Raw genomic sequence first — 26,164 nt, 5'->3', positions numbered from 1 at the left:
ATGTGCTCGGTGGTCTCCGGGTTTTCACTGCAGCATACGCATGCCTCATCTAACTGCGAATATCTACTCTGCTATTTTCTTGTATTTAGGCAACCAGCTCTCGCCTCAAATAGAACGGCACATTCCTGGGTGTTATTGCACAAGTTTCCCTTCTCGTTTCTTCTCATTTTTGTTCATCTCCATGGATCTTTTTTTCTTCTATCCATTCCTTGCATCCAATTCACTGTCTCTGTTTATCTCACTTCCTTCACGATGACTCCTGATTTGCACTCGTAATTACCCTGCACTTGGTTGCCAACTTTCGTGACTTCTTCCTTTATTCTGTGTCCGCGTTTTTCATGCACAGAGACTTGTGCACTTTAGCCGCCCATTTATGTTGATCCATGTTCCTGAGTCTTTCTTCAAAAATAACAATAAACAAAACTTCGCTCGGCGGTTCTATGACTTCAAACGAGGCTTAAGCCATGCCACCCTGCACTGCATTTGTGCTTTTATCGTGGGCTGCCGAAGCCAACCGGCCTACCGATCTTCGGGTAACTTCAAACGCCGACAATAAATCTGATTTTCAGCAGAGAATGGCATTTTCAAATGTTAGTGCTCGCACCACTGCTCCTTTCCAGATTCCAGGCACCACCCCATACTTATTGTGACCCTAAAGCGCTCCATGTTCCATTATTGCTGCATTACGCTTCCCCTCTATCTTCAGATTAACTTTATGAGCGCTCGATAAGTCTTTCCTTTGTTAAGTATACGCCGAGGTATCTATATCGCTGGACTATGGGTATGACTTGCTGAATCAACACCACGTAGCTACTCGTTTCTTCAATGAAGATCACAATTCCCGATTTCTCTGTGCTAAATTTAAGGCCTATATTTGCCGTTCCATTACCACACATATTGCCTAGTGCCCGTAAATACCGTGCATCAATAGTCCACTAGTAGTACTATGTCATCCGCATATACCAGTCCAGGGACGTTCTGCTGCACCAGTTGTTCATTCCGCGTATATGATAAATCAAAACCTGATTTACTGCTTTGCACTCGTCGTTTTATGCCCTTAGCACAAAGCGTGAATAACAATGGGGTTAGAGGATATCCTTGCTTCAGTCATCGGTGAACTTCCACCACTTCATTACATTTTGGGCCTTCCCATACAATTGGTGCTCGGTAGTCTCTATATATCTACTTCAGCAGCTCTACAAAATCGTCATCTGGGCCTTCGTGCTTAAGAATATCCCATAACAATTCCCTATCTACGTTGCCGTAGGCTCCCCTGATAGCTAGAAATGCTATCGATAAAGGTCTATTCTGAGCTACTGAAATCTTTATGTACTGAGTTAGTGCAAGCATATTATACTCTAAGCGTCTGCCTGGTCTGAACCCATTTTGTGGTTCCTTCAGTACATCTTCTCCGTCCACTTGGACAGTTCTAATGTTATGGCTTGTATTGCCTCTCGATATATCGACGACGTTAATGTAACTGTTTCGCACGAGCTCGTGCTAACCTTATCATCTTTGCAGATGAGCTTCGGCTTATTGTTTTCACACCATCCAACCGGAATTTTCGTTGTTCTAATAACCTACTCTACGGCATTAGCCTGTAGCTCTTTGGACCCATGTATTTAATTTGCTCTACTGAAATTTCATCGGATCCTACGGCCGTGTTATTAACATTTTCTTCAGTCCTTTTTCCAGTAAAGTTTTATCTGCCAAATTCTGATTTCGCGGGCTTCTCTGTTGTTGCTGGATCTGTCCGAGTCTGAACTACGCTTTCTTCCGTGCCGAAGTTTTCGACAATGACGCCTCTGAGGTCCCGCAGGGCATCGTGTCCTTCGAAGATGTTACCCTTACAGCTTCAGAAGAACTTCACTTTGGCATAGTTGGCCTGGTTGGCCTAGTTGGTCGATATGATATCCCTTACAGCTGTTTGCGAACATGGAGCTCCGAGTACTCTGACGTGGTTGCAGAATCTTTTTGGTGCACCTTTGTCTCTTTTGCGAATGTTATACGCCGAACGTTCACTTGCGCATTTAATTTTCTCTTGCACCAGCTCACTCGCCACCCTTTTCTCGGTCTTTGTTTCATCTATGGAGCACCTCTTCGTGTAATCCCAACGTTTTGGCTCCCGCGTGCTTACGCCCTTCGATAGCTTGCTTTATTTCCTTGTCCCGCCACTGACGAGGTTTCCTCTTTCCAATCCAATAGTCTTTTCTTTTCAACAGCTTTTTTTCACTTGTATCTCTTATCTAATTCTGCATAACGTCTACCGATTCCTTATATTCCTAGACTGTTGTAGGAAACACCTCCATTTTCTTCTCTGTGTTTTTGAGATCTCTGTTATTTGCTTTTCATTCGTTTTTAGAAATTCTGATGCTACTGGTTCGGGTTTCGCGTGAGCTTCTTTTGCAGATCTTACGGTTAGATCTGAGGTGAAACAGCGCGAAAAAGACGAGGAGACGAGAAAACAAATACCAGATACAAGCGCTGACTGCCAACTGCAAGTTTATTTGAAATTCACCGGACATTTATACCTTCTTCAGCATAGGTATGCACACACCAGTCGCAAAAACATTTGCAAATCAGCAACATTATGATCTTTCATCCTAAAATGCTATTTCTTTTCCCGACAGGGCAAAAGAGGGAGTGCTTACACATCTATCTCCTTCCTTTCTAATGTGAGCATGAGTGCGATCAAAGTTTTTAAAATTAGATAGCGCGATTACAGAACGCAGGCTTTCCCAGTTCTATGATCACTTCAGTATGCGAAGCCATTTTGCAGAAAGAGAAGTTCCTAAACTTCCCAAAAAGAAAAGAAAGGCAAAAGACAAGCGCACGTGGTGCCATACTTACACAAGTTGTCACACAATCTAAAGAAAGTCTCCAATAGACATAACATTAATTTGTTTTTCAGTGCCCCGTGTAAGCTGTCCTCGAATGTAATCGCATGAACAAGCACGAAAGGCATCTGTGCACCACAAATCATAAAACTCGTTTCATTGAGTGCAGGTGCAACGTTATCTATCAGATACCCCTCAGCTGTGGAAAATCCTATTTAGGTCAAACGGGACAGTGCTTCAAGGAAAGAGCTCGCCAGCACAGCAGTAACCTAAAGAATGGCTATGGGAGTCATTTAGCCGGACACAGTAAGAAGTGTCACTGCACCCCCATATTTGAAAAGACAAAATTCATAGGGATAGGGAAAGGTAAGAGGGAAAGAGAAATAGTAGAGGCTTTTCACGTTAGAAAGGAAGGAGATAAATGTGCAAGCACTCCCTCTCGTGCGTTGTCGGGAAAATAAGTAACATTTTTGGAAGAAAGATTATAGTGTTGCTCCTTTGCAGGTGTTTTTGCGACTGGTGTGCGCATGCCTATGCTGAAAAAGATATAAATGTCCGGTGAATGTGAAATAATCTTCCAGTTGGCAGTCAGCGCTTGTCTGTGGTATTTGTTTCCTCGTGTGCTCGTCTTTTTCGCACTGCTTAACTCAGTTATAAGTATGAACCAACTAGCCCTCATCAAGATCTTACTAACGTTAGATATTTGTGATCGCTACCCAGGCTATCTTTTCCATGGTCATTTGTCAACATTTGGTCTAGTCGTTCGTAGACGCTTCCTGAGACGAAGGCGCAATCGAGACGTGACTGCCTATTTCGGCATCGTCGCGTTACCTGTTCGTGACAGTTCTTCTTCCTCCTAATTAAGAGGTTCTGTTCATCGCACAGACCCAGCCTTAGAGAACCATTGTAATCAGTATATCCGTATAAATACTCTATGTACTCATTCATATCTCCTACTAACACGGCCTGAACCAATTCCTTGAACTCATTAATCTCGCTTGTAATGCAGTCGGTTGTATTTGCCACTGCCTGTCCATAGGCAAGGTACCCCAAGCCGCTGTTCCACGAATGCTCCCTACGCGTCTCTTTTACCCTTTGCCACTTCACGCGTGGCCCAATGCCTGCGCATCCGCCTTTTCTTGACCCGGTCATTACGTTGCGCCCGTTCCATGAGTTATCCCAAGCACACCATATATACCCAAGAACTCGGATAACTGCGTTAGGCGTTCGTCAATTGCACTGTCCGCTAAGGACATGTCAGAATGATTAGCGTTGCTGTCTACCTCGTCTATTTGCGCATGCCTGATTTGGGGGAAAACTGTTCGGCGCCCAGGCAGAGACAATGCCCGCATGCTCCATAGCGCACACATCCTCTCACCGCGCAGTTTGGCGTCCCTGATGGCGAGCAGCTCCTCCGCGGAGCCTCTGCGAACCGGGCCCAGGGAAGAGGCCAGCACGGTGGCCGCCTGCACCGCCCCCTTGCGAGTGGAGCAGAACTGCGAGGCGAGGCGGTTCCGTGAGGATGTGGGCCTGCCCGGACGCGTTACATGACACAGCTTCCCCGTGGCCTCGAACGGTGACAGTACGGAGAATGCATCATCAAAGGAGATGTGTATCGCAAGTACCTCTAGCTTAATCACGCGCTTTGTGCATGGCTTCTATTTTAACGCCTTATACGAGGCGCGTACGCAGTTCATTTCCCCGGTCTTCTCGGCTGACTAAACAAGGTTGGTTGTTTCTATTTCGTTTAAATGGAAAGCGCGTTATGAGTGATGTACGAAACAAAGCCCCATCTGGAAATTACTAACACAGACGTTGCGCAGCTTTACAAGTACATTTTACGAACCACGTAGGAATTTTGCTTGAAACAGTTAACTTGTCACAAAGCTGACGTTTAGAGGGAATGCATCTTATGGGTGATGTGTGGGAAGAGTTTCTCAGAAGCGTCAGTTAACTGTGGTCACTGCAAAGCATTCTTTCAGCAACGGCTCGAAAGCGTTATATGACCGTTATCTGCAACGCTTTCCAAGGGCTTAGGAGACCTCCACGTCATAGCGAGGACATATGGGCACGTAAGGGATATGTGGCAAAAGTTAAGTGCAGCAGGGCTCGTGTACCGTGCTTTGGGTAAACTTTAAGCGTATCCGAATTGTCAAAATTAATCCGTAGCCCACGGTGCAGATAAATCACATAAAGCTTTACAATTTATTTGAAGATTCCTAGCTTTCGTCGAAATTTCGAAAAATTCATCAGTTTTTTTTAAATGAAAAAGATTAATCGTCACCTTTTTCTTCCTTCTAATCGGCTTCTGTTAATCCTAATAAATTTTGCGTAGCACCACGGTATAACGTACAGTAATGCTAACATTCGACGAACATTCGGCTCTGCGCTGACGATCGAGTATTCGATCACAAAATTCGTCCAATGGCAGATTGGCTTGCGCTTAGTTAGCACCTCTATCACGTAAATGGTGCTACCCGCCGTGGTTGCTCAGTGGCTATGGTGTTGGGCTGCTGAGCACGAGGTCGCGGGATCGAATCCCGGCCATGGCGGCCGCATTTCGATGGGGGCGAAATGCGAAAACACCCGTGTGCTTAGATTTAGGTGCACGTTAAAGAACCCCAGGTGGTCAAAATTTCCGGAGTCCTCCACTACGGCGTGCCTCATAATCAGAAAGTGGTTTTGGTACGTAAAACCCCAAATATTATTATTATTAGTAGTAGTAAATGGTGCTCGCGCTAGAAAATGATATATTTGACTGATAAATGCAAGCTATGACCTTCTCCAACGAGAGGTCCCTCTCAACTTTTAAATACTCGCTTCAAGGCCAAATGTAGCAAAACTTCACTTTGGCTAAATTAGTCACGATGAGAATTTTATTGGCTAACCGCAAAGCTGGTGATTGCGTTGTATTGCCAGCCTTTAAACAGCCCCTAAGCAGACACCGCGGGCACGCGGCGGATAGCGTATGTGACGCAAGCTTCAGCATGTCTCCACCGAGATTTTTCGGCGCGCTGAATGTCAGAGGCAATGCCGACTAATCACGTGTTCTCGGTCATGCATCACTTCTGATGAGCGGTATTGGGGGCGTTTTTTTTTCTTTTTCCGATTTCACCATCAATAAAGTCCTTTTTTTTGCGAGTTTTTCATGACGCATCTACTCGTACTTCAAACGTAAAATTTCGTACTTGGGCTTGCTCTATGTAAATCTACGTTAATTTAAGCTAGGCTATTTAGGAAGTTGGAAATTTCGTGCCCTGTGCTGCGGAGCTCGAGGTTGCGGGTTGGACCACGGGCATGGCAGGGAGACGACGCACTATCCCTTTTTTCGACTTCGGTAATGTAAACTCAGAATTTGCGCTCACGCATGTCCAAGGTACGCACGGTAGCGAAGCTGCCACATACGCCTACCATGCAAGATCGATCCAAATAGGTCGCGAAGTTTCGGGCGAAAAGCGGTCCTCAACAAATTGTCACCGATATCAGCAAGGGTGTTTATGGGAGCAGCGATTGAAGCGCGAATATATGTGAGGAGGGAAGAAACGTGGGAAGTTTTAAAAAAACCCTTTTTGTATATAAACGAGACAGTTTGATTCATTCAACGAGAATAAAATTCCTAATCAACTTTATGTACGTGTGGTGAGGAAAGAAAAGTCAACTATATACTTTACTTTATCACTATGAATAAATTCCTTTTTTTCAGCGCTCACTATAAGACGTATTGACGCCGCTATCACTTGCAATGCCATGCAGCTCCTGAAGTGCGCAGATAGGCGCCCTCGTGAAGTTCACCTGTTGTGTTGTTGTGTTGTAAAGTTGAAAGTTGTGCTCTTTGCTTGTCGACGTTTGCCTGAATTTGATGGTGCGGTTAGTTTAATCGCTCCTTAAGCTGTTCAGTTAAAACTAGTGACGGCCAAACAATTGTTTATTTTAGATGTTTTCGTGCGGCTGCGCTGTCCGACGGGCTTGGCGTCCAACGGTAGGACCAACACCCTACCCAAAACTTTCGTCGGCCTCCAAAGAAAGTATGTTCTGCGCAGGGGTGCGATTTCGACACCCGTGCGGCTGACGCTTTGCTGCATCTTAACTGGAACCGCATTTCCGCGAGCGAAAAACGTGAAGCGGAACCGCATGGCGCGATTTGCGTCATTTTGGCGCGTGCCCAGCCGTCACGAAAGGGCGCCGCCGCGTGCTGCTGCTGCTCGGAGTAGAAAAAAAAAAACGCGTCGCGCGGCGCGTCCGCCAATGAGAGTTCAGGTAAGTCACGTGGCATTTGGTCACGTCGAATTTTGGTTTTTGGTTTTGCCACCAGATGGTCCCACTCTCTGCGCATCTCTAGGGTGCCTGGATGCCAGCGCCGCCGACGGCGCTGGCATCGAGGCACCCTACGCACACCCTACGCATCTTAATTGACGGAACCCCTCTACCGCATTTTTTTTTCTCGGCAGAACTGGCGCGTGCGTCAAAGAAAACACGTGCTGCCGTGATTTCGTTCGCGCGTCGTGTTCACTTAACATGAAGGCTAAGCCCGAAGAGCGCGATGTGGTGGGCGACAGCGACGGCTTCGCGCGACGGATCGGGCCGTCGCTTGAACAGATCGCTCGGTCTTGACGCGCGATCGCTCCGTTTTGCAAATCTAGAATTCATCGCTCTTCGCCCGGAAGTGCTATGAGCGACTAGCCAATAGTAGACAGCCGGAACAGGATGTACATTAGTGACGTACTGCCGGTTTGCTCACGTGCGCGCTTCTCAGTATACAAACGGAATGAGCAAACTACCAAATTTGATATGTAAACAAAATAAACGTATTGCAAGACCTTCAGAAGACTTTATGTTGCTTTGCACAGCCAAACAAATTAACATATAGCAAGTGCCACGCCAGGTTTGGCGCTAACTCGATCCCCTAATACCGGCAACACTGGGGAGCTGTCGCGCGAAGCGGTCGCTCGCTGGGCGACGAGTGAACGCGACAGCCATCGCGTCGCGCAAGAAATCGCTTGCATGCATGGGTTTAGAGTTGAACAAAGCAACCTTCAACGAAGCCCTGAAGTGGAGAAGCGTCGCGTCCTGTGGGACGTACGCTACTACAAGAACAACATCAAACGTGACCAGGTTTGGGGAGCTATTGGAGATGCCCTCTGCGTAGACGGTATAGGAGATGGCCTCAGCATACGCCTTAATAGTAGCAATCGCCTCTTCTGCTTGATAGTAAGCGGCCGACACTCTATTTTCTATGTGAAATTGTAAACAAGCACCGGCCTCTCAGCATGCGGAGGATACATAGTCGCAGTTTCGCACACAATCTTGCTGCTTGAAATTAAGCTAGATAAATACACTTCGGACAAAACTGTCGCTGTCTAATTACACAAAGATTATTTTTATTCTAGTGTCCTGTAAGTTTAAGGACATATTATATATGCGGTACAGAGAGAGAGAGAAAACTTTTATTGTCAAGTGTGAGTAGAGGTTTCTTTCCCAGAGACAGTTTATGTCGTTGGGAGGTATGTTGTCTGGGAACCCGAAAAACGCAACGCGAAGGCGCCGCTACCCGCCGTGGTTGCTCAGTGGCTATGGTGTTGGGCTGCTCAGCACGAGGTCGCGGGATCGAATCCCGGCCTCGGCGGCCGCATTTCGATGGGGGCGAAATGCGAAAACACCAGTGCACTTAGATTTAGGTGCACGTTAAAGAACCCCAGGTGGTCGAAATTTCCGGAGTCCTCCACTACGGCGCGCCTCATAATCAGAAAGTGGTTTTGGCACGTAAAACCCCTTTTTTTTTTTTTAAGCGCCGCTCCCACCAAAGTATCGAGTAGCGATGGCTCCCACGGAGGAAGGCTACTCAACCCGGACGTCACTCTTTGTGAAGCTCATGGCCGCTCCCTTTTTTCGTGCAGGTGCGCGAGCGGCGGTGGCAACACGGGCGTTCGCTGAAAGCGGGAAACGCCCGCCAAGTCGAATGGCGGGGCACTTGAAAATACAGCTGTAATGGCAGGCCACCAAAACAAATTTCACGGCTATGAAAACAAAATGACGTTAATTCTTACTTATTATTTATTTTTATTTATTAATGCATTATTTATTTCTTCCGCTGCAAGTGTTCTATCGTCACACAGATGAGCCCCACGAACGGCTAAGGAACTGCTACGTCTTGAATTTATGGACTTCCTAAGCCTGGGTGCTACACATGGCGCGAATTTGACTGCGTTTTCACACCTGCGAATTCGCCGTTGCAGCATATGAGCCGTCGGACCCTTCGTGCGTGCGATGTTCGGAGTGCTCAACTTGTCTGCAAAAACGCACACACGGCAATGAGGACCGCGAACCAACGTGGATCGTAGACGTGTGGCCTTCGTACTTAATTTTGGTCTTGACAAAGTTCCAAGCCAAAGAAGCTTGACGAGAAGACGGCGTTCTGACGCCACGGATGATTCGGTCCGCGCTCGGTGCACGTGCCATTTGCGGATGCGGCGAAAAACGCAGCGCAAGATGGCACCACGTGCACGGTCTTTGTGCAAGCTCTGTACCTCGGCCCAGGCACGGCCGTCTACCTTTCGCGAGGCCAGCTTCTCGGTGGGAGAAAATCAACATTTGCCGTTCGTGGCTTGTTGCACGGAGCTCACACCACATCGCACAGAAGATAACTGGGCAAATGAAGGTTAAGTAAGCGACAATATTCGCCGGTCACGATTTAACCTGAATACACCTGTACTTACAGCCCCCTTCTACAAAGGCGAGCCTCAACGGTGAGGCTCGAGAGTTCTGCTTGAATTCGGATCCCTGGGTACACCCACACGTCCTCAGCACCAACACACATCTGTTTTTTTTTTTCGGTATTTAGACAATATCCCATTGAAATAATTCGCAAAAACCACACTTCACTAACACTGCTCTGGCGCTGAAGAGATAGCTGATGCATAATATTTAGTGAAAAGGCAGTTAAAAAAAATGTTACTCATCAAATTTGATAATGTTAATACTATATACATTGCAATTACTCTTGTATAGTTACGCATAGGAGAGTTTTGATGACATTTATGTGTTAAATATGGCAATACATATCTGAGCGCATATAGAAGAAATGTAGGAAGATACCTATAAAGATAGGGGTCAGACAAGGAGACACAATCTGTGCAATGCTATTCACTGCGTGCTTGGAAGAAGTATTCAAGCTATTAAACTGGGAAGGCTTAGGAGTAAGGATCGACGGCGAATATCTCAGCAACCTTCGGTTTGCCGATGACATTGTTCTGTTCAGAAGACAAAGATAATTATCAATAGCCGGGCAAGAGAACAAGAGTTCAGGTTTGCCAGTCAGCCCCTAGAGTCTGCGAAGGAGTACGTTTACCTAGGCCAATTATTCGCAGGTGACCGTGATCATAAGGAGAAAATTTACAGAAGAATAAAAAGGGTTTGGATCGCATACGCCAGACATTGTCAGCTCCTGACCGGAAGCTTACCAGTAACATTTAAAAGGAAGGTGTACAATCAGTGCATTTTACTGAAGCTGACATATGGAGTACAGCTGGGCGAGTCGGTACATCTTCATAACTATTACACACAGTGCGCACTAAAAAACACGGACGAAAAATAGACAAACACGAGCGCTGACTGTTTTTTTAGTGCGCGCTGTGTGTAATATCTGACACATGAGGCATAGACTTGGAGATCGACAAAGAAGCTTGAGAACAAGTTAAGGACCGCGGAAAGAGCGATGGAACGAAGAATGCTAGGCACAACATTAAAAGACGGGGAAAAAAAGTGGTTTGAATCGGAGAGCACATAGGTATAGCGCATATTCTTATTGGCATTAAGAGAAAAGAATGGAGCTAGGTAGGTCATGTAATGCGCAGGTTAGATAACCGTTGGACCATTAGTGTTTCATAATGGGTACCAATGGGAATGGGAATAGTTGCGTTTTCTAAAGATACTGATCTAAGTTAACCTCTGTTTCAATCGCTTCGTGTTCTGCCGTTCAGTGAGGCGCATAAAGTAAATGTTGCTCTGGCAGTTAATGCAATAATAAGTTATAATAATCCGCTGCCTATAAAAAATATATAACTGCATTAACTTACCACCATGTCACAATGTATATGACAGAGACTCGTGGAGTTGAACGGTGTTCAAGTATGGAACGCACTCCCACTCAGTGTTAAGACCAGCGAAAACTTTGTGCAATGCTTAAAAAAACTTGTTCCATGAATACTTACATGGTCTTTCTATTTGTATGCCCTGCTGTCATAACACAGTCTTTTGCTTATTGTATATTTTCCATGTAAAAATGCTTCAATAACGCGTGTTTAAGTTGTCTCGTACAATAAGTACGCTGTTCTTCTCATGTCTATTTTGTTATTGGGCCCCAAACTAGCCGCCAAGGCTATGGGTCCAAATAGTATTGTACACTGTGTGTGTGCAATGAATTATATAAATAAATAAGTGAAAGAAGGGAAGCGCAATCGAGGACGCCAGAAGACTAGGTGGGGCGATGAAATTAGGGGTTGCCCTAGTTGCAATCGCTTGGCGCAGGATAGGGCTCATTGAAGAGGCCGTCGTCCTGCAGAGGACATAAAATGGCCGGATGAGCACGCGTCGCCACGGGCAAACATCAGGGGAGGCCAGCGGTCGTTTGGCAATTATTGTCGGGTGGAAGAAGTGATTCCACGTTTTCCTATTCTAATGACGTTTTCCTTTTTCAAATGTTTCAATTGCTGACATATTGGATGCGTAATCTTGATCAATTCGTGTGCCGCGAGATGTAGTCGTGCTGCAATCACACGGCCATAATTGATGCCCGTTGGTTCGGGACCGCATTTGAGCCTCGAACGGCCAGCGCGCGCGGCTTCCACGCCCGCCGGTGGCCGCTCATCGCTCCAGCGAACGTGCAGGCGCAGGGGGCGGCCAGGTTTGGAGCAATTTAATTTTGACGAATCGCAAGCGACAATGTCGAGCGGATGCTGCTAACCGCGCCACCTGCCTATCTCGAGAACGCAAGCGACAACGGCGAACTGCGGGCACGCCGTCACAGACGTCGTACTCTCCGTCACAGCCGAACGTGTGTGTAACCTCATTAAGTAACACAAAGACGCCAATCGTCAAACCAATCCAACCATTCGTCAAAAGGATTGCAGCGCCCGCATCTCCAGTGGTGGGCGCCCAATGTACGGATTGGGGGTTCTGCACACTCCATCCCAGCTGCAACTGTGCGAAGACCACCATTAGTGCACCGAGGAAGAAGCTGCCTACCGCAAGCGTCGGCGAGACTTGGCTCGTGAACCGACTCGTCGTCGGCTCACGCGCAAGAGCCGGGAGAACCGCGGAAAGGGCAAAGCGTGCTCACAACGCGTGCAAAAGCGAAAACGAGGTGAAAGAATGGTGAAACAAAAGATGTACAATACGCACTGCTTGCGAAGTCTGACTTGCATGGTGTAACACTCGCTGTGACTAGCACAGCTTCGCTGTTCAGCCATCTTCACGCACTGGAAGGGGCGTTGATATTTTGGAATATTTGGCCAGCTGCCTCGCGGCAGTGTGCGCGACACCAGTGCGGAGGCTGGCAGTGATCGGTCTGCAGAACTTAAAGCAAAGATGAAACGTCGGACGCACCCGCACCGCTACATCAAAAGCTTGGAGACCGATATCTTCAAAAAAGGCTTTGCCAATTGGATTTGCACAAAGTCTGAACCAGACTTCCTGAAGCGCGTGCTGTGGACGGACGAAGCAAATTTCTCCAGAAGCGCGCGAGTTAATATTCACAACGCGCACTACAGGAATGCTAAGGCACAGACACGACGCCAATACGAATGCTAATTTAATGTTGACGACTACATCGTCTGACGCATCTCTCTTTGACGTCATGCTAACGACGAAACTCTACGTGAACAACACCCTCGAACGGCGTCTTGCGCACCTTCGGCACATGTGGTTGCAACACGTTGGTGCTCCCGCGCATAGTGGCGACAGTGGCGTAGCAAGGGGGGGGGGGGGGCATGGGTGCAAGGGGCTAGTGGCAGGGGGGGGGGTGCCATATACGTCCGAAGACACCCCTCTTTCCGCCGGCTTGACTGGGCGCCAATGGCACAGAATGCTCCGGTATCCGGTAGTCCGAGCTCATGTACCCGATGCGTTGCGCAGCAGAATTGTCGGCTGCAGCTCTATCAGTACCCCACGAAATAATTGTACGAATGTGCGGGCTAAATAAAATTAGCAAAATGGTCGCTAAACTACTCGCCTTAGCGGAACGTTTCACGTGGGGTGCGCTCGTGCCGTGCGTTCATGCTGGGAGCAGGCGTCGCTAAGCCTACAGTCAGGCGTTGTAAGGCGTTGATGCTCCTTGGGTCCCTCGTCCGTTCAGAACGCGCAGCGAAGACGAACAAAGACAGCAGCAAGAGGGTGTTCAACGAGTGCGCCCGGCGCTCGCGTATACGGCGCAGCGTTCGTTGAGAGCGACGTTGCATAAGTGCGGCCGTCAAAAGAAGCGAATGGGATTCTCTGGATCGTCTTCAGACTTGGTGCGGCCGAAGAGTGTGGTGGCGTATGACTCGACAGGAGTCGCGGGCGCCGCGATGTTCGGCTCGCTTTCACTTCCCCTCTCCCGCTCGCTCCGAGAAGCCGCTGCTAAACCTGCCGTTTTGTTTCACGCTTTCCTTCCTACCCTCGAAAGTTGCTAGCCTGGAATTGGTAATTAAAACTTTATGAATATATTTTTTTGTTACTTCTGACGTGAGCCATATTTTCTACGATGCCGCATTTGTATTGGCTGCCAAGCCTTACAGTCTGACAGAAGATGTGCACACGCGCTTATCACAAGTCATCAGTGCAGCACTCTGCGTTATTTGGCGGAGGAAAAGCAGCGTGTATACTGTTAGGAATGGCCGTGCGGGGTGGCATCGTGCCACCTTTCAGCCCGCTGTACGTGTTCCAAGCCTACCAGACTCCTTCAGAGAACTGCGGATGACCGGCAGCCACGTGGCGCGCGGTCAGCTCAGGAATGTGGTACTCCGCCGCGCCACCCGGCACGGAACACAGTTCTAGAGTCCTTCCATTATTTTTTTTTCTAGTCACGAAACTGCCGCCTCAGTTTCATATAGAGCCAGCGCCCGCCGCTAGAGGCGCAACCGTGCATGAGAGGGCATGCGAACGCCGCTACCGCTGTGGTTGTGTGTGGGGCAGTCTCGGTATTCTAGCTTTCTCAACTTCCTTAACCGTCGCTCTAGTTTCACGTAACTATTTTATGCATAGAGTTTCTCACTACATTACCTAGAGGGAAATCTGGCGCTGCTGCGCTTTGGTATGCATGGGAATGCCGGTATATTGTGGATTCGGATTGGCATAATTCTCGTAGAGACAAGACGCCTTGAAGACGCGCTTGGCAAGTACCGTTCCGTCTGTCACAATGATTCATTTTCTACTAGAACAGCACGTAAAAAGCTGTTTTTGCTTTATTATTACGCGAAAACATGTTTTGTTTAACTATGAGAACTTGTTATTGTGTGTACGACTACATGTAACTTAAACAGTATCAGCGGGCCGCTAAAGTTGGAGGACAGACGACAAAGTTCGCGCTCGCTTTGAAACAGTTGGTCGTCGGTTCTTGCTTTTCTTCGCTTGGTCATGCATCGTGGGTGAGTAAAGATGTGATATGCGTGAATGGAAACATTTTTTGAAGATTTTACTTTGAGAACGCGTTATTTGCGTAGCCATATCCACGTTTTAGACGAAGCCTCTTACAACACCAGCCAACACGAGCCTCGCAGACACATATACCGTCATTCCCATGACGGCACGGTGCTTCCTTAAGGAACTCCCATAGACGGTGGCGCCAGACTACCCTCTAGGTGTTATAGTGAGAAACTCTATGATTTTATGCGAAGCATATTACGAGAGCTCAACCCAGCTCCTCAGGCGCGGCGGTGTCGCCTTCAATGACCTTTGACCTCATGCCATACCACGTGACACCGTGACGTCACGACAGAGGAGAAACGGGGCTCCAACTCGCGGCGTCGCTCAACTCTCGCAAGATGGGCTGGGTGGGAATCGAACCAGGGTCTCCGGAGTGTGAGACGGAAACGCTACCACTGAGCCACGAGTACGATGCTTCAAAGCGGTACAAAAGCGCCTCTAGTGAATGCGGTGTTGCCTTAGAAACGAGCTGTGAATGCGGTGTTGCCTTAGAAACGAGCTGTTTCTAAGGCTCAGGCGCACATTTCGTTGCCGCGCCGAACGCTGCGTTGCTCGACGCTCACCGCGTCCAATGCGGGGCGCGTAGTCGCTGGCGGGTCGACGGGAACGCTGTCGCGTTCCACTCTTGAAGGGGAAGCAGAGTAACGCATGAGTTGTTTCTTCGTCTAGCCGAACCAAATATACCCAAGCAACAGCAGTTCACCAGGCTAAACAGTGGTTCAACAACTAAAATAAAGGCTAGTATGCTTCGCATCCTGGGCTTAACCTTAGCTAAGCCACAGCCATTTTTTAACATTGAATTTGCTTAAATTACTGCCTGAGCGCGTCTTCTGCCATGATTTTTTACCCCGCACAAGTGTCGACTGGAACCACCTTCCTGCTTCCATCGTTCAGATCACAGATGCGACTTCATTCAAAACAGCAGTCTACCACGCTATCGCTTAACGTTGCCTGCATACCATTGTCTGCATATTACATTGCTTTGTATGTACCACTCCTTTCTGTAGTGCCTTAGGGCCTTGAAAGTATGTATAATAAATAAATAAATAAATAAAATATGAGCGCCTGGGACGAAAAAAAAAGCCGCTCAGATAAAAATAAATAAATAAATAAATAAATAATCTGGGATTTCAAGAGCCAAAACCACTAAAAGATTATGAGGCATGCCGTAGTGGGGGACTCAAGATTAATTTTGACCACCTGGGATCCTTTAAAGTGCACCTGAATTTAAATAAACGTAAATAAACGTCTGAATGAGATTTAGGTAGGATAAATGCAGGACAAACTTCGCAACTAAATGTCTTTAAATGCACCTAAAAATCTGAAAAGCGATGCCATTTCTGAATGAGATTTAGGCAGGAGTAATGCAAAAAAAACTTCGCTACTAAATGTCTTTAAAATGCACCTGAATTTAAATAAACTAGTGTTTTGCCTTTCGCCCCCGTCGAAATGCGTCCGCTGTACACGGCCGGCTGGTCTCGGTTCACATTTCTACATCAACGCCGTTCGCCTCAGCACTTCAGTGGTCTCCGCTATTGAATATTTGCCTGAGATTAAACGCCGCGCATTTGCAACAAAGCGTCAGTGGTCCCACTTTTCACCAGATGCAAACATATGGGCCGCACCGCCGCTTACCAGCGCCAACTCCCCGTTGCACATAGAGCGAGATTGTTCGCCGAGCACAGCTGTTCACTTTCTGTTTAGCTGTAGCAGAAAAGGACTCTGACTGTGGGCAGTATCTTATAAGGAGATCAAAAGAATGAAATTGTTATTGCAAAGGGCTGCTACCGTAGAATACTTAATGACAAAGAAAAGGAAATTGAACTGTTCCGTGCGTTTAAGATTTATCTGCAAAGCGATGCCATTTCTGAATGAGATTTAGGTAGGATTAATGCAAGACAAACTTCGCTACTAAACGTCTTCGATGCGGCTTTTAGCGACGGATTGAGGCGAACGTAAAGTGTTAGGACGTGCGCAGTTGAAACTAGCTGTATTGTAATTAGGCAATTGCCTTAGCAAACAGTCTTAAGCAAACAGTTACAGAAGCGTCAGTAAGCCCAGCACTTATTCACGCTGCTCGCGGTTTCGACGCAGAAACGGCGAGACTAGGTATTTTGGTTCATAATGCGCAACTATTTACAATATGTTAAAGACTTTATAATTCGATTAAGAAAAGAAATAGAACGTGTTGGTGCAAAAACAACATACAAGCATGATCATTCATTTATCATTAAAATAAGCGGACAGAAATACAGACAGCACAGAGGCATCCGGTCACGAATGGTCCACCATTCACAATGCAAGAAGTTTGTTAAAAGCATGACACTGATATAAATAAGCGTAGAGAAATAACATCAAAGGTGAGAGATATGCATTGGGGGGCAGGAAACAAACACGAGCAAACGAATGGCAATAAATACAGAATGCATAATCGATTGTTTCTATCAACAAGAAAGTGTAAAGCATAAGCATTTCATAACACATGGCAAAACAACTCTCAAACGAACACAAGCAGCCGCATCCCAAATACAGCAATTTTTTTTTTTTGAAATGGCTTGTTAGAGATACCACCATTCTACTTCTTCAGCTGTTACTTGCAACACGTGTTCAGCATCGTTGTCCCACCCCGCCACTTCAACTAAACAGCCCAGCACTCGAAAAATTTGCGCAGCACACGCACAGAACGCACCCGATCACTCGGCTCGCCTCGCACTGCGCACGCGTTTCGGTACGCGAACGATGCCCTCTGTGGCACAGTGGCGCCGCGTCGCGGCACCTTCGGGCAGTATATGAACCTCTCCCATAGCGTGACGGCGGAGTTTCGTGACCAGAAAAACATGGAAGGACTCTGATTCTACGAAGCCCTCTGACGTCGGCTCCGGAGCCTTTGTGTGTGTGTGCTCGAACTTGTGTGCCTTGGTGTGTGTGGGCCGTACTGCGGGGCGGCGGCAAGTTTACAATGATTGGACGAACGTTTCCGACCACTCGGACTCCGTCCACGCCGAACGATGACGTCGAACTATGACGTCAAGCGGAGAGCTTATAAGCAGCGTTTGCCGGCTGCTAGAGCGTGCTCGTGTCGTGCTCGTCGTTGGGAGCTGAGTGCTCGTTGTCATGCTCGAAATGTAGTAGTGAGCTGTGTGCTCGTAAACTGTTTGCTGTATGTTAGTCTTGCGGGCTCTATATGGGAGTTGCGCTAGACTGCCAATGTACCTCATGTTATAAAATGTAAATACTGCCATTAAATCCTGCTCGCCTAGTCCTGTGGCCCCAAGTTTCTCCGATCGTCCTGCAAGCCCGACTCCAACTCTGACATCTGGTTGGCGGCGGTGAGGTCGGCCTACGGCTCGTAAATCGGCCTACGACTCAGAGACAGCAACGGCAGCTGACGGACGTTGGCGCATGGTGACCGACCGGCATCCTGATCAAGCAGAAGGGCGGCGGATTGGGCGAGTTGGTGTTGCATGGTAACAATAAAAATTCAAACAGCGCATAAACGACGGGACCAGAATGAGGAGGAGACAGCGCCGTGTCTGTCTCCTCCTCATTCTGGTCCCGTCGTTTATGCGCTGTTTGAATTTTTATTGTTACCATCCTGATCAAGTTGGAGGCGACTTGAGATTGACCACCTCTTGCAACTTACTGGATACGGCGGGGAAGGACTGGTGATATGGTGCTGCTTCAGTGGGTAAGCGTTTGGTTTTGGCTGTAAGATTTACCAGGCTTCAATTTCTCTGTTTTTGGATTTGATTACTGGGGATCTTTTACTTGTATTTTGATTTGCGTGGGCATCGCAGCAAGTATTGTGTGACAGCAGAGCCAAAGCTTAAAGTAGCGACCATGGTCCTAATGTGTTTGACGAGAGCTGACCTGTTGTGGTTGTGTGAAGAGATCGAGGTAAACGTAGAGGAGGACTTGAAAGAATCAGAGATTCGTAAAACCCTTCTAGAAAGTAACAATGATTTGAAATTCATCGAACAAATGGGTAATCGAATTCTAAGCAAAAAACGGGAACAGGAAGCAATTAGGCAAGAGCAGGAAGAATTTAAGCAACAGGAAAAAGCTAGGCAGGAACTGAAAAGCATTTCACAGGAAGAAGGCCTAACAGAAGTAACAAGGAAGTACATTGAGGCATTGAACAAAAAGATTGAAGGTTTCGAGCAGTTAATCGAACAAAGTCAACAGCGGCTTGAAAAATATGGAAGCAGCGAAAGTGGCAGGATGTTGGCAGCAGATTTCAGTCGAAAGCCGAGAGTAGTAGTACCTGTGAGAATAACAACACGTTCATAAGTGAACTCGAAGTGCTAGCAGCTAACGATGCCTTAGTGGCAACAGAGGCCGTTAAAGGCCAGAGTTAGAGCGACGAGGTGCTGTGCCGACAGAGGACTGTAGAGACAGCTAGGCCAGCTGCGAACAAATTGGCACAGTTACCGCGCGTGGGCGTCGCATCTCATGGTATCGAGGTCGTTAGCGAGATACAGGGTACTGTTGACTTGACAGACGCGAGCACCCATGTCGAGTCAGATCTGCGTGCAGAAGTAATGTGCCAGCTGGATGATGCAGTTGAGAGTAGTTCTCGGGATGGCGAGCTCCGTAGTTCACGAGAGAACAACTGCATTGTCTAGGGATCGGTGCGGTTCTCCGCCAGTCTAGGTAGCCTAGAGAGGGATGATTTAATTAGCAATCATTCGGACTGTGCGCGTGAGACAGCGATCGAGACCGACGGGCTGTGTGTCGATGCACAGCGTGAGCTGGGCAATGCAGTAGAGGGCAGTTCGCAAGAGTGCGAGTTGCATAACTCGAGTAAAGCCTGCTGCATTGTGCCAGAGTCGGTTGAGCTGTCCGCCAGTCGAGGCAGAGAGAATGTTGATTCAAATGAAAATCAATCAGACTGTGCGGGTAAGAGACCGATCTGGGCCGACGAGATGTGTAACGGCCAGCACGAGGCGCGAGATGACGGCATGAAAGAGAAGGCAAAGAGAAAGCACCGTAAAAAGAAGCGCAGTAAAGACCGAAAGACGGTAACTATATGTAGCGCCGCCAAAGATGGCGAGAAACCCAAAAGGGCAGGGCGCGAGGAAGAAGGTGCGGTCGTCACGGACGATGTTGACGCATCCAAAACGTTCGAGCCACCGGTCAAAGGGGGACCGCGAAGCATGTTCGGCACGGACAAAGGGCACGGGGCAGTTAAATTCCTCGTCGTTCCGTCGTTCTCTTCGAAGCTCAGCGTGCAGTACAAAGAAGAGCAAGGTGGCAAGACGAGACCAGGGGGGGGAGTAGCGACGCGGTCAGTCGAGGTCATGTTGAAAGCAGCGCGCCAGGACGCAAATTGGCAGGGGACTGTAACGTCTTGGGGGAGCTGATAGTGAGTCAGCCCTTTTGTTGTTCCTCGGCAGCCAGAGTAGCTTTCAAACCGGGACCACCTCGGGTACGGCTTAAAAGTGAGTCAGTTGTAACCGTTTGAAACGGGGGGGGAAGCCAAGAGAGCTTCTGTAGAAGTGAAACGTGTCTTGTTTTATTTTTGAGCACTTGGTAATTCTCGCGATTTAAGTTTCTTTCAATATGTAAAAGTGTGAGCTTTGTTTGTGTTTTTTGTTCGAGAAGCTCGAGATTTGAAAGACGCGGTTTTTGTAAACATATAGTTCGCGAGGTGTTCATTGATAAGTATATAGGCTTTCTTTTTTGTGTGTGTGTGCGTGATTAACCTGAAGGTCAAGGTTATTGTTGAGAGGCCTATCGTAACGCGCGTGTGTGTTATTTAAACTTCTTTCTTTTTAGGTGTTTTTTGAGTTTTCTAAGGTTAAGCGCGTAGATTTTCAGTAAGTGCGTGATTTGCACTGAGAAGAGCTCTTAGGTCCATTAACGCGTGTCCTGTGTGGACGGAAGGAAGGAGAACGTTGATGACTGGGTTGCTCATGTGTGTCGAGGGCAGCCGTATTCTGACTGCTCTAGTACGCGTGCGAAGAGCTAGTCAGTAAAAGACACATTTGTTCAAAGGTTCCTCTGTGTTGCGTAAGTTACGCAAGTGTGGTTGCTTGTTTAAGGAACGTGTCCTGTGTGGATTGGAGGAACAAATGTGAGTCAGCGCGATAAAAACTTTCTATGATGCAAGCACGTGATCGGACCCCACGTGAGGGACCCCAAACTTATCGCGTTTGTGATGACGTACCTGTGGAGTTGGCCAGACGGTTCAGTGGCAGCAATACATGAAATAAGTACGCCACTGCGATAGGGTAAGAACAGGCTGTTCGTGAAGTTAAGCTGCTTAAGTTATGTTTGGGTATTGGTGTTTGAAAGCCTTTGGTTTAATTTTGCGTAAACCTTTACTCTTGTGCAGCGCGAGAGTCGGGTTTGGTCGAACTCAGGAGGAACGTGAACGCTCGCTTTGGTGGCACAAAATTTTGGGGCAAAATTTGGGATTTCCAGTTGAGTGACTTGCATGGAAATTGGGATAGGAGGCCTGGTGGGTTAGCAGCTAATTCCGGGCTGAGCGGTATTGTGTTGCCGGGTCGACTCTTCTGTGCCAGTTGTTGTAAGATGGTTGAAGGCATTCCAAGTACGCAGGGGTTGCAGAGAGCAAAGCCATCGTCTTGCTCGCCAGCCATTCTCTTCCTGCCCAGCGGTTGCCAGCACTGGCCACGCGAGATTTTCCGGGCCATGGAGGAGCTGTTAGGAATGGCCATGCGGGGTGGCATGATGCCACCTTTCAGCCCGCTGAAACCGATCCGGATCGTCCGAAAACCAACCCGGATCGTCCGACGAATCTGACAATGCCTGCTGCATTCGCGATACGAAGGCGAAGGAGAGGGGGACCCGCGGGACGTGTGTGGTATCGAAGGCGGCTGTACTGGTGCTGAAGCCCGGAAATTGTCGATATCCTCGCCTTCCTCGACCGGGAGGTGAGGCGTGACAGAAGACCTATGGGCCCCGGGTGCCAGACGGCGTAGCTACGCCACTGAGTGGGGGTCAGACTGGAGCGTGTCGCGACAAGGGTCTTTCGCGGACAGTGGATTGGCCAGCGCGGACCCGTGCACTGGGCTGCGAGGTCGCCCGGCACTGGACTTTTTGTGGGGTGACGTAAAGAACCGCGTGTGCAGCAGCGAGACAGCCACAGCGGACACACTGAAGCCGAAAATGAGTCTGCCGCCACTTCCCAACGTCAGCGATCAAGGCTGCAATAGCTCAAATGTTGCAAAGAAGCCAGTGCTATACCTCGTCAGACGCTGATCGGTTTGAGCTATAAGTGGCAGTGGAAAATTGACTGTTCAAAATTTGTGTAAAACGTGGCTGTCTAGCGCACTTTAATGATGTCACCCTGTCCTCAATCAACAAACCTGCGACGAAGATAGAAGTAGGGAAAGAAAACTGCTTCGTTTTGCGTATTGTCCTGAATTCAGGAGACAGAAAGGGGAAATGGCGAGCCCAGTTGCACCTGTGGATGTTTCGTCGATAGCAGCTAAGGCGCATCTCCTACTTTTGTCGTTTTTGTTGTTGTTGTTTACTTTCTTGCAGAAATAAACTGCTGTGTAGCCCTTTTCCGTTTTTCAGAGAGCTGCCTTTTGTGTTTTGCGCACCGTTTCTTTTTGCCGAAATTTATTTTGCATTTTCTTTTCACGATACTCGGAGCCTAAAGCTATGCTGAGTGCCGCACGAGCACAGCATTGCTGCGTCACCGCCATTTAGGTCGCGAAGCCCTTCCTACGCGGCGATAAACGAAGGCGTAAAGAACCGCGTGGGTTCCGGGTTCGTCTGCGTTCGTTCGGGAGCGCTTGAGTATAGCGGTGGGCTAGCGCGAAAACAACCAGGCAAATATTAGCAAGAGCAAATGCTTTATTTCAGAGGTTATTTGAAGCGCTCTAGAACTTTACATTTGACATGTTATTTGACATTCATATTGATACGTGCATATTGCGTGTTTCTGGTGGACGATGCATGCGGGCGCCCCGACGAAGTTGGCGAACGCTCTCTGGCTCTCGAGCTGTCGGCTGAACTGGCCAGCGCTGCAGTTATCCTATGTAAATATACCTTGAAAATAGTCTCCAATTGTTAGTCTTTCGTCCGCGTAACATTTTGTTGGAGGGTGCCGTTCCCCGTCCTCGCCACAGAGCTGCGCGCAGCGGCCGCACCGTCCTGCTTTCCGCCATGGCTCCCGGAGACACCTCGTCTGCTTCTACTCCTGCGATCCCGACAACAACGTACGCTACTGTTACCAATCCCCGCGATCCTGGCATATTCTCCGGCCAGGATAATGTCGACATTGAGGACTGGCTCCGCCTGTATGAGCGTGTTAGACCAAACAACCACTGGGACCCGACCATTATGCTAGCCAATGTCCTATGCTACTTGGGCGGAACTCCTCGTGTCTGGTTCCGGACACACGAGGACGAGATCTCTAGCTGGGATACTTTCCAGGAGAAGCTGAGCGACCTCTTTGGAAATCCCACCAGTCGGCAGCAGGCTGCTAGAAAAGAGCTTGCTACCCGAGTTCAGTCTTCTACTGAGTCTCGTACATACAAGACATATGTACGACGAGAAATACAAGCGCATACAAGACGCATACAAGTCTCGCATACAAGACGTAATCGACGAGAAAATAGCCGCGGTTGAGAAAGTCGGCCACGTATTCAAGAGGATCGCGGACAACGCGTTCAACTTGTTGGTCTTCAACGATCTGTCCACCATCGGCGTCAATGTCAAGGAATGCTGCCGCTTCGAGCTCGCCAAAAGCCGCCGCCTCATTCCATAGTTCTCCCGGCTCACTAACACCGCTGCGACGTCGTCTTGCGTAGATCTTACCGATTCACCACCCTTAAATGAGCATGTCACACGTATTGCTCGCCGCGAGCTCGAGACTACAAGTCCTGCGCCGTTCCATCCACGCCCATTGACTCCACCATTGATCAACCAGCCCCAGCGATCTCTCTCATTCAGGCAGTTGTGCGGAAAGAATTTGCAAACCTACGTTTTCCTGCTGCCTGCTCCGTCTCCCGACCTGACGCCCGACCGGAGCCCACTTCTACGCCTCACACCAATCTGTATTCCCCTCCCAGATACCGCGACCCTACTGAGGGGAGAATTCCACACGACGAGCCCATTTGCTTCCGTTGCCTCCGCATTGGCCACGTCGCTCGCCACTGCCGCGCCTCCTAGACGTCGCCGTATTCGAGCTCCTTCTCCCAGTCTCCTCGCCCATATGCCGACACGGGCCGTTACTCGCCTCGCCGTAGGCCTCCTACCTCTGACGTGTCCGTCGATGACAGTAGACCCGGTCGCTCGCCCCCACCTCAGACCTTGCCGACCAATTATGGACCCTTCAGGACGGAAAACTGGACCATGCAGCTCCTGGAGGTAGTGCTGCATTGTCTTCCTCATGTCAAAATCCTTCATTGACGCTCCCAACGAACCAGAACTTGATGTTCACGTCGACGGTGTCCCTTTGACGGCGTTAGTAGATACTCGAGCCCAGGTCTCCATGACTTCTAACCTCCGTCGTCGACTTAGGAAGGCCCTCACGCCTGCTACTACACGAGCTGTACGCGTGACCGACGGCAGCATTGTTGACGTCACTGGAATGTGTACTTCCTGTATAAGTATTGCCGACCGCCACGTTCCTGTTCTTTTTTACAGCGCTGACCAATTGTCCCCATGACCTAATCTTCGGACTCGACTTTCTTACGGCGCATTCAGATGTGATCGACTGTTCTGCCGGTACCCTTTGCCCCTCGAACTTACTCTACTCTACTCTACTCTACTATATTTAGTGATAAAAAATTACTGGTTGTAGGCGAGAGGCACACACGAGGCACACACGACTACTTCTAATATGTATTTGCTACGTTTTGTTTCTTTCTTTTTTTACAGCGAAAGCTGTATATGACTAACCTTCCGTAGCTTTTTTTTTTTGGCATCCGGCAACAGAAACGGACTAAGCGATTTCTAAGAAAGCCATACGGGTGCATTGCGGTGGCACTACGACTGATACAGATAAGCTGGGAAAAGCACGAAAAAGAGCACCCAGGTTTATTTTTGATGCCTACGGAAGACAAGTGTCACTATCTGATCTCCGTTCAAGGTCTGGTCTTCCAACACTGGAGAAACGCCATAAGCTACACCGTCTGAAGATGCTTTACACGATAGTCAACGGCCAAACTAAAAATAATTTTGACAAATATTTACAGTTTAACACGCGTAGAAGCACCCGCGGAAAGCACGAAGCAAGCTTGCTCGTAACAGCTGCGCACGCACGCTCGTTACAGGCTCTGACGTCAGCACCGGCGTCGCTAGGGGCCTAAGCCCCACCGGATGGCGCGCTTCCTCCTCGCCCGCATATCGGGCCAGGGGAAAGCTCGCTTAACCGAAAGAACACCAACGCCGACGTGCGAGTGCCATAAGAAGTCAAAGATTAGGATCGTGTACCATATCTCTATTTTTTTCGTTGCTGTTGACCTCTAATAACGTCCACAGAACTCGCATGTCGTCTTACATATACCTTGGCGCGCATCTACCCCCATATTTTGATTCAGGAGTAGTAAAAATACCATTGCAGCTCATGCATTTCCCACAGTCGACTACCTAAAAAGGCAACCTTCATGATCCCCCTGCTCTCCTTCGACCCGACTACTCACTTATCTAACATTTCTTTGTCCTAAACTTTAATATGCGTCACACATTAGTTAGACAGCCAGTATTATCTGATAACGGCCCTGAATCTTATCAGAATACTGCCACTTGATTTATTGCCAGTGATTACAGCCCTCAGCTAAGGTCCCTCTATAATAAGGTAGCGACATCTGCCGTGCGCGCCACCTAGGAAGTTCCTGTAGCAGACGGCGCCCAAGCTAAACTGCGGCGCCACGGCATTCATGAGGTGAAAAAAATATCTGCACATGCGGGAAAATAAAATGCTGCTATTGCCTGAATGTGGTCAAAAACGAAAGAACGGCCCGAACTGCTAAATCTAGTCCTTTAATTTCAAATTAGCGCTGAAAGAAAAACGCTCAAGAGAGCGAGCCGAATGAGTGCTTGATCGCCTCGATTGCGCATGTTTACGTTTCGTTCGTTTGCGCTCAACTACCGTACGAGCCTTGCCGATTGCTGTCGCTTAATCGCGTTTGCTCTGTGAATTCCTTTGCTTGTAAGTGTGCTGCGTACACATAGCGGTTACTTTGAACGAATAATTGTTGTAAAAAAGGCTGACAGTCGCTTGGACCGAAAAACTTTCGACATAACGTCGCTGAAACGTGCGACTCTCGCGGCGGCTGAACAACATCCTGTGTGTGGCTGGAAACGAGTGCGCCAACAGCCTTCTTTCCGCTGAGTGTGTCTGTCGTGCAGCGATTACACGACGTCTGTTGTGTTTTTTGGCTCAGTGCTACGAGCCAGTGCAACTGTCCTGACGGCGGTATGGATCATGTCAGCGAGTCTCCTCGATCGTGCTCGGGCTGCCAGCGCCATCTAATTTCGCGGCACACCAACATCGAGCGTAGTGTGTGCGCGTGTGCGAATGCGGTTGACTGTTCTCGTGAACCGTGCGACGTCGCCACGTAAAATTGAATCATTAGGCGCATTCTTGTGTTTATGCCTTTTCACCTCCGTGCACCGCTAAAGCCCCGTAAGATTAGAGCGCCCTTATACGAAACACACGCATGTTG

General features: G+C 48.4%; 1 protein-coding gene across 2 annotated transcripts in view; it reads right to left on the bottom strand.

Annotated features, from left to right (window-relative positions):
• The window catches only part of LOC139055859 (probable ATP-dependent DNA helicase HFM1), a 531,554-nt gene that overhangs the window by 295,022 nt on the left and 210,368 nt on the right, over positions 1-26,164 (bottom strand). For both annotated transcript variants that reach the window (XM_070533424.1, XM_070533425.1), the window contains exon 10: positions 4,216-4,333. In XM_070533424.1, coding sequence (XP_070389525.1) covers positions 4,216-4,333 — 118 coding nt within the window. The remainder of the gene's footprint in view (positions 1-4,215; positions 4,334-26,164) is intronic.

This window comes from Dermacentor albipictus, chromosome 2, assembly GCF_038994185.2.
Source record: "Dermacentor albipictus isolate Rhodes 1998 colony chromosome 2, USDA_Dalb.pri_finalv2, whole genome shotgun sequence".
Taxonomy (NCBI): Eukaryota; Metazoa; Arthropoda; class Arachnida; order Ixodida; family Ixodidae; genus Dermacentor; species Dermacentor albipictus.
Note: the sequence above shows the minus strand (reverse complement) of the source record. Positions and strands in the feature narration are given on the sequence as shown.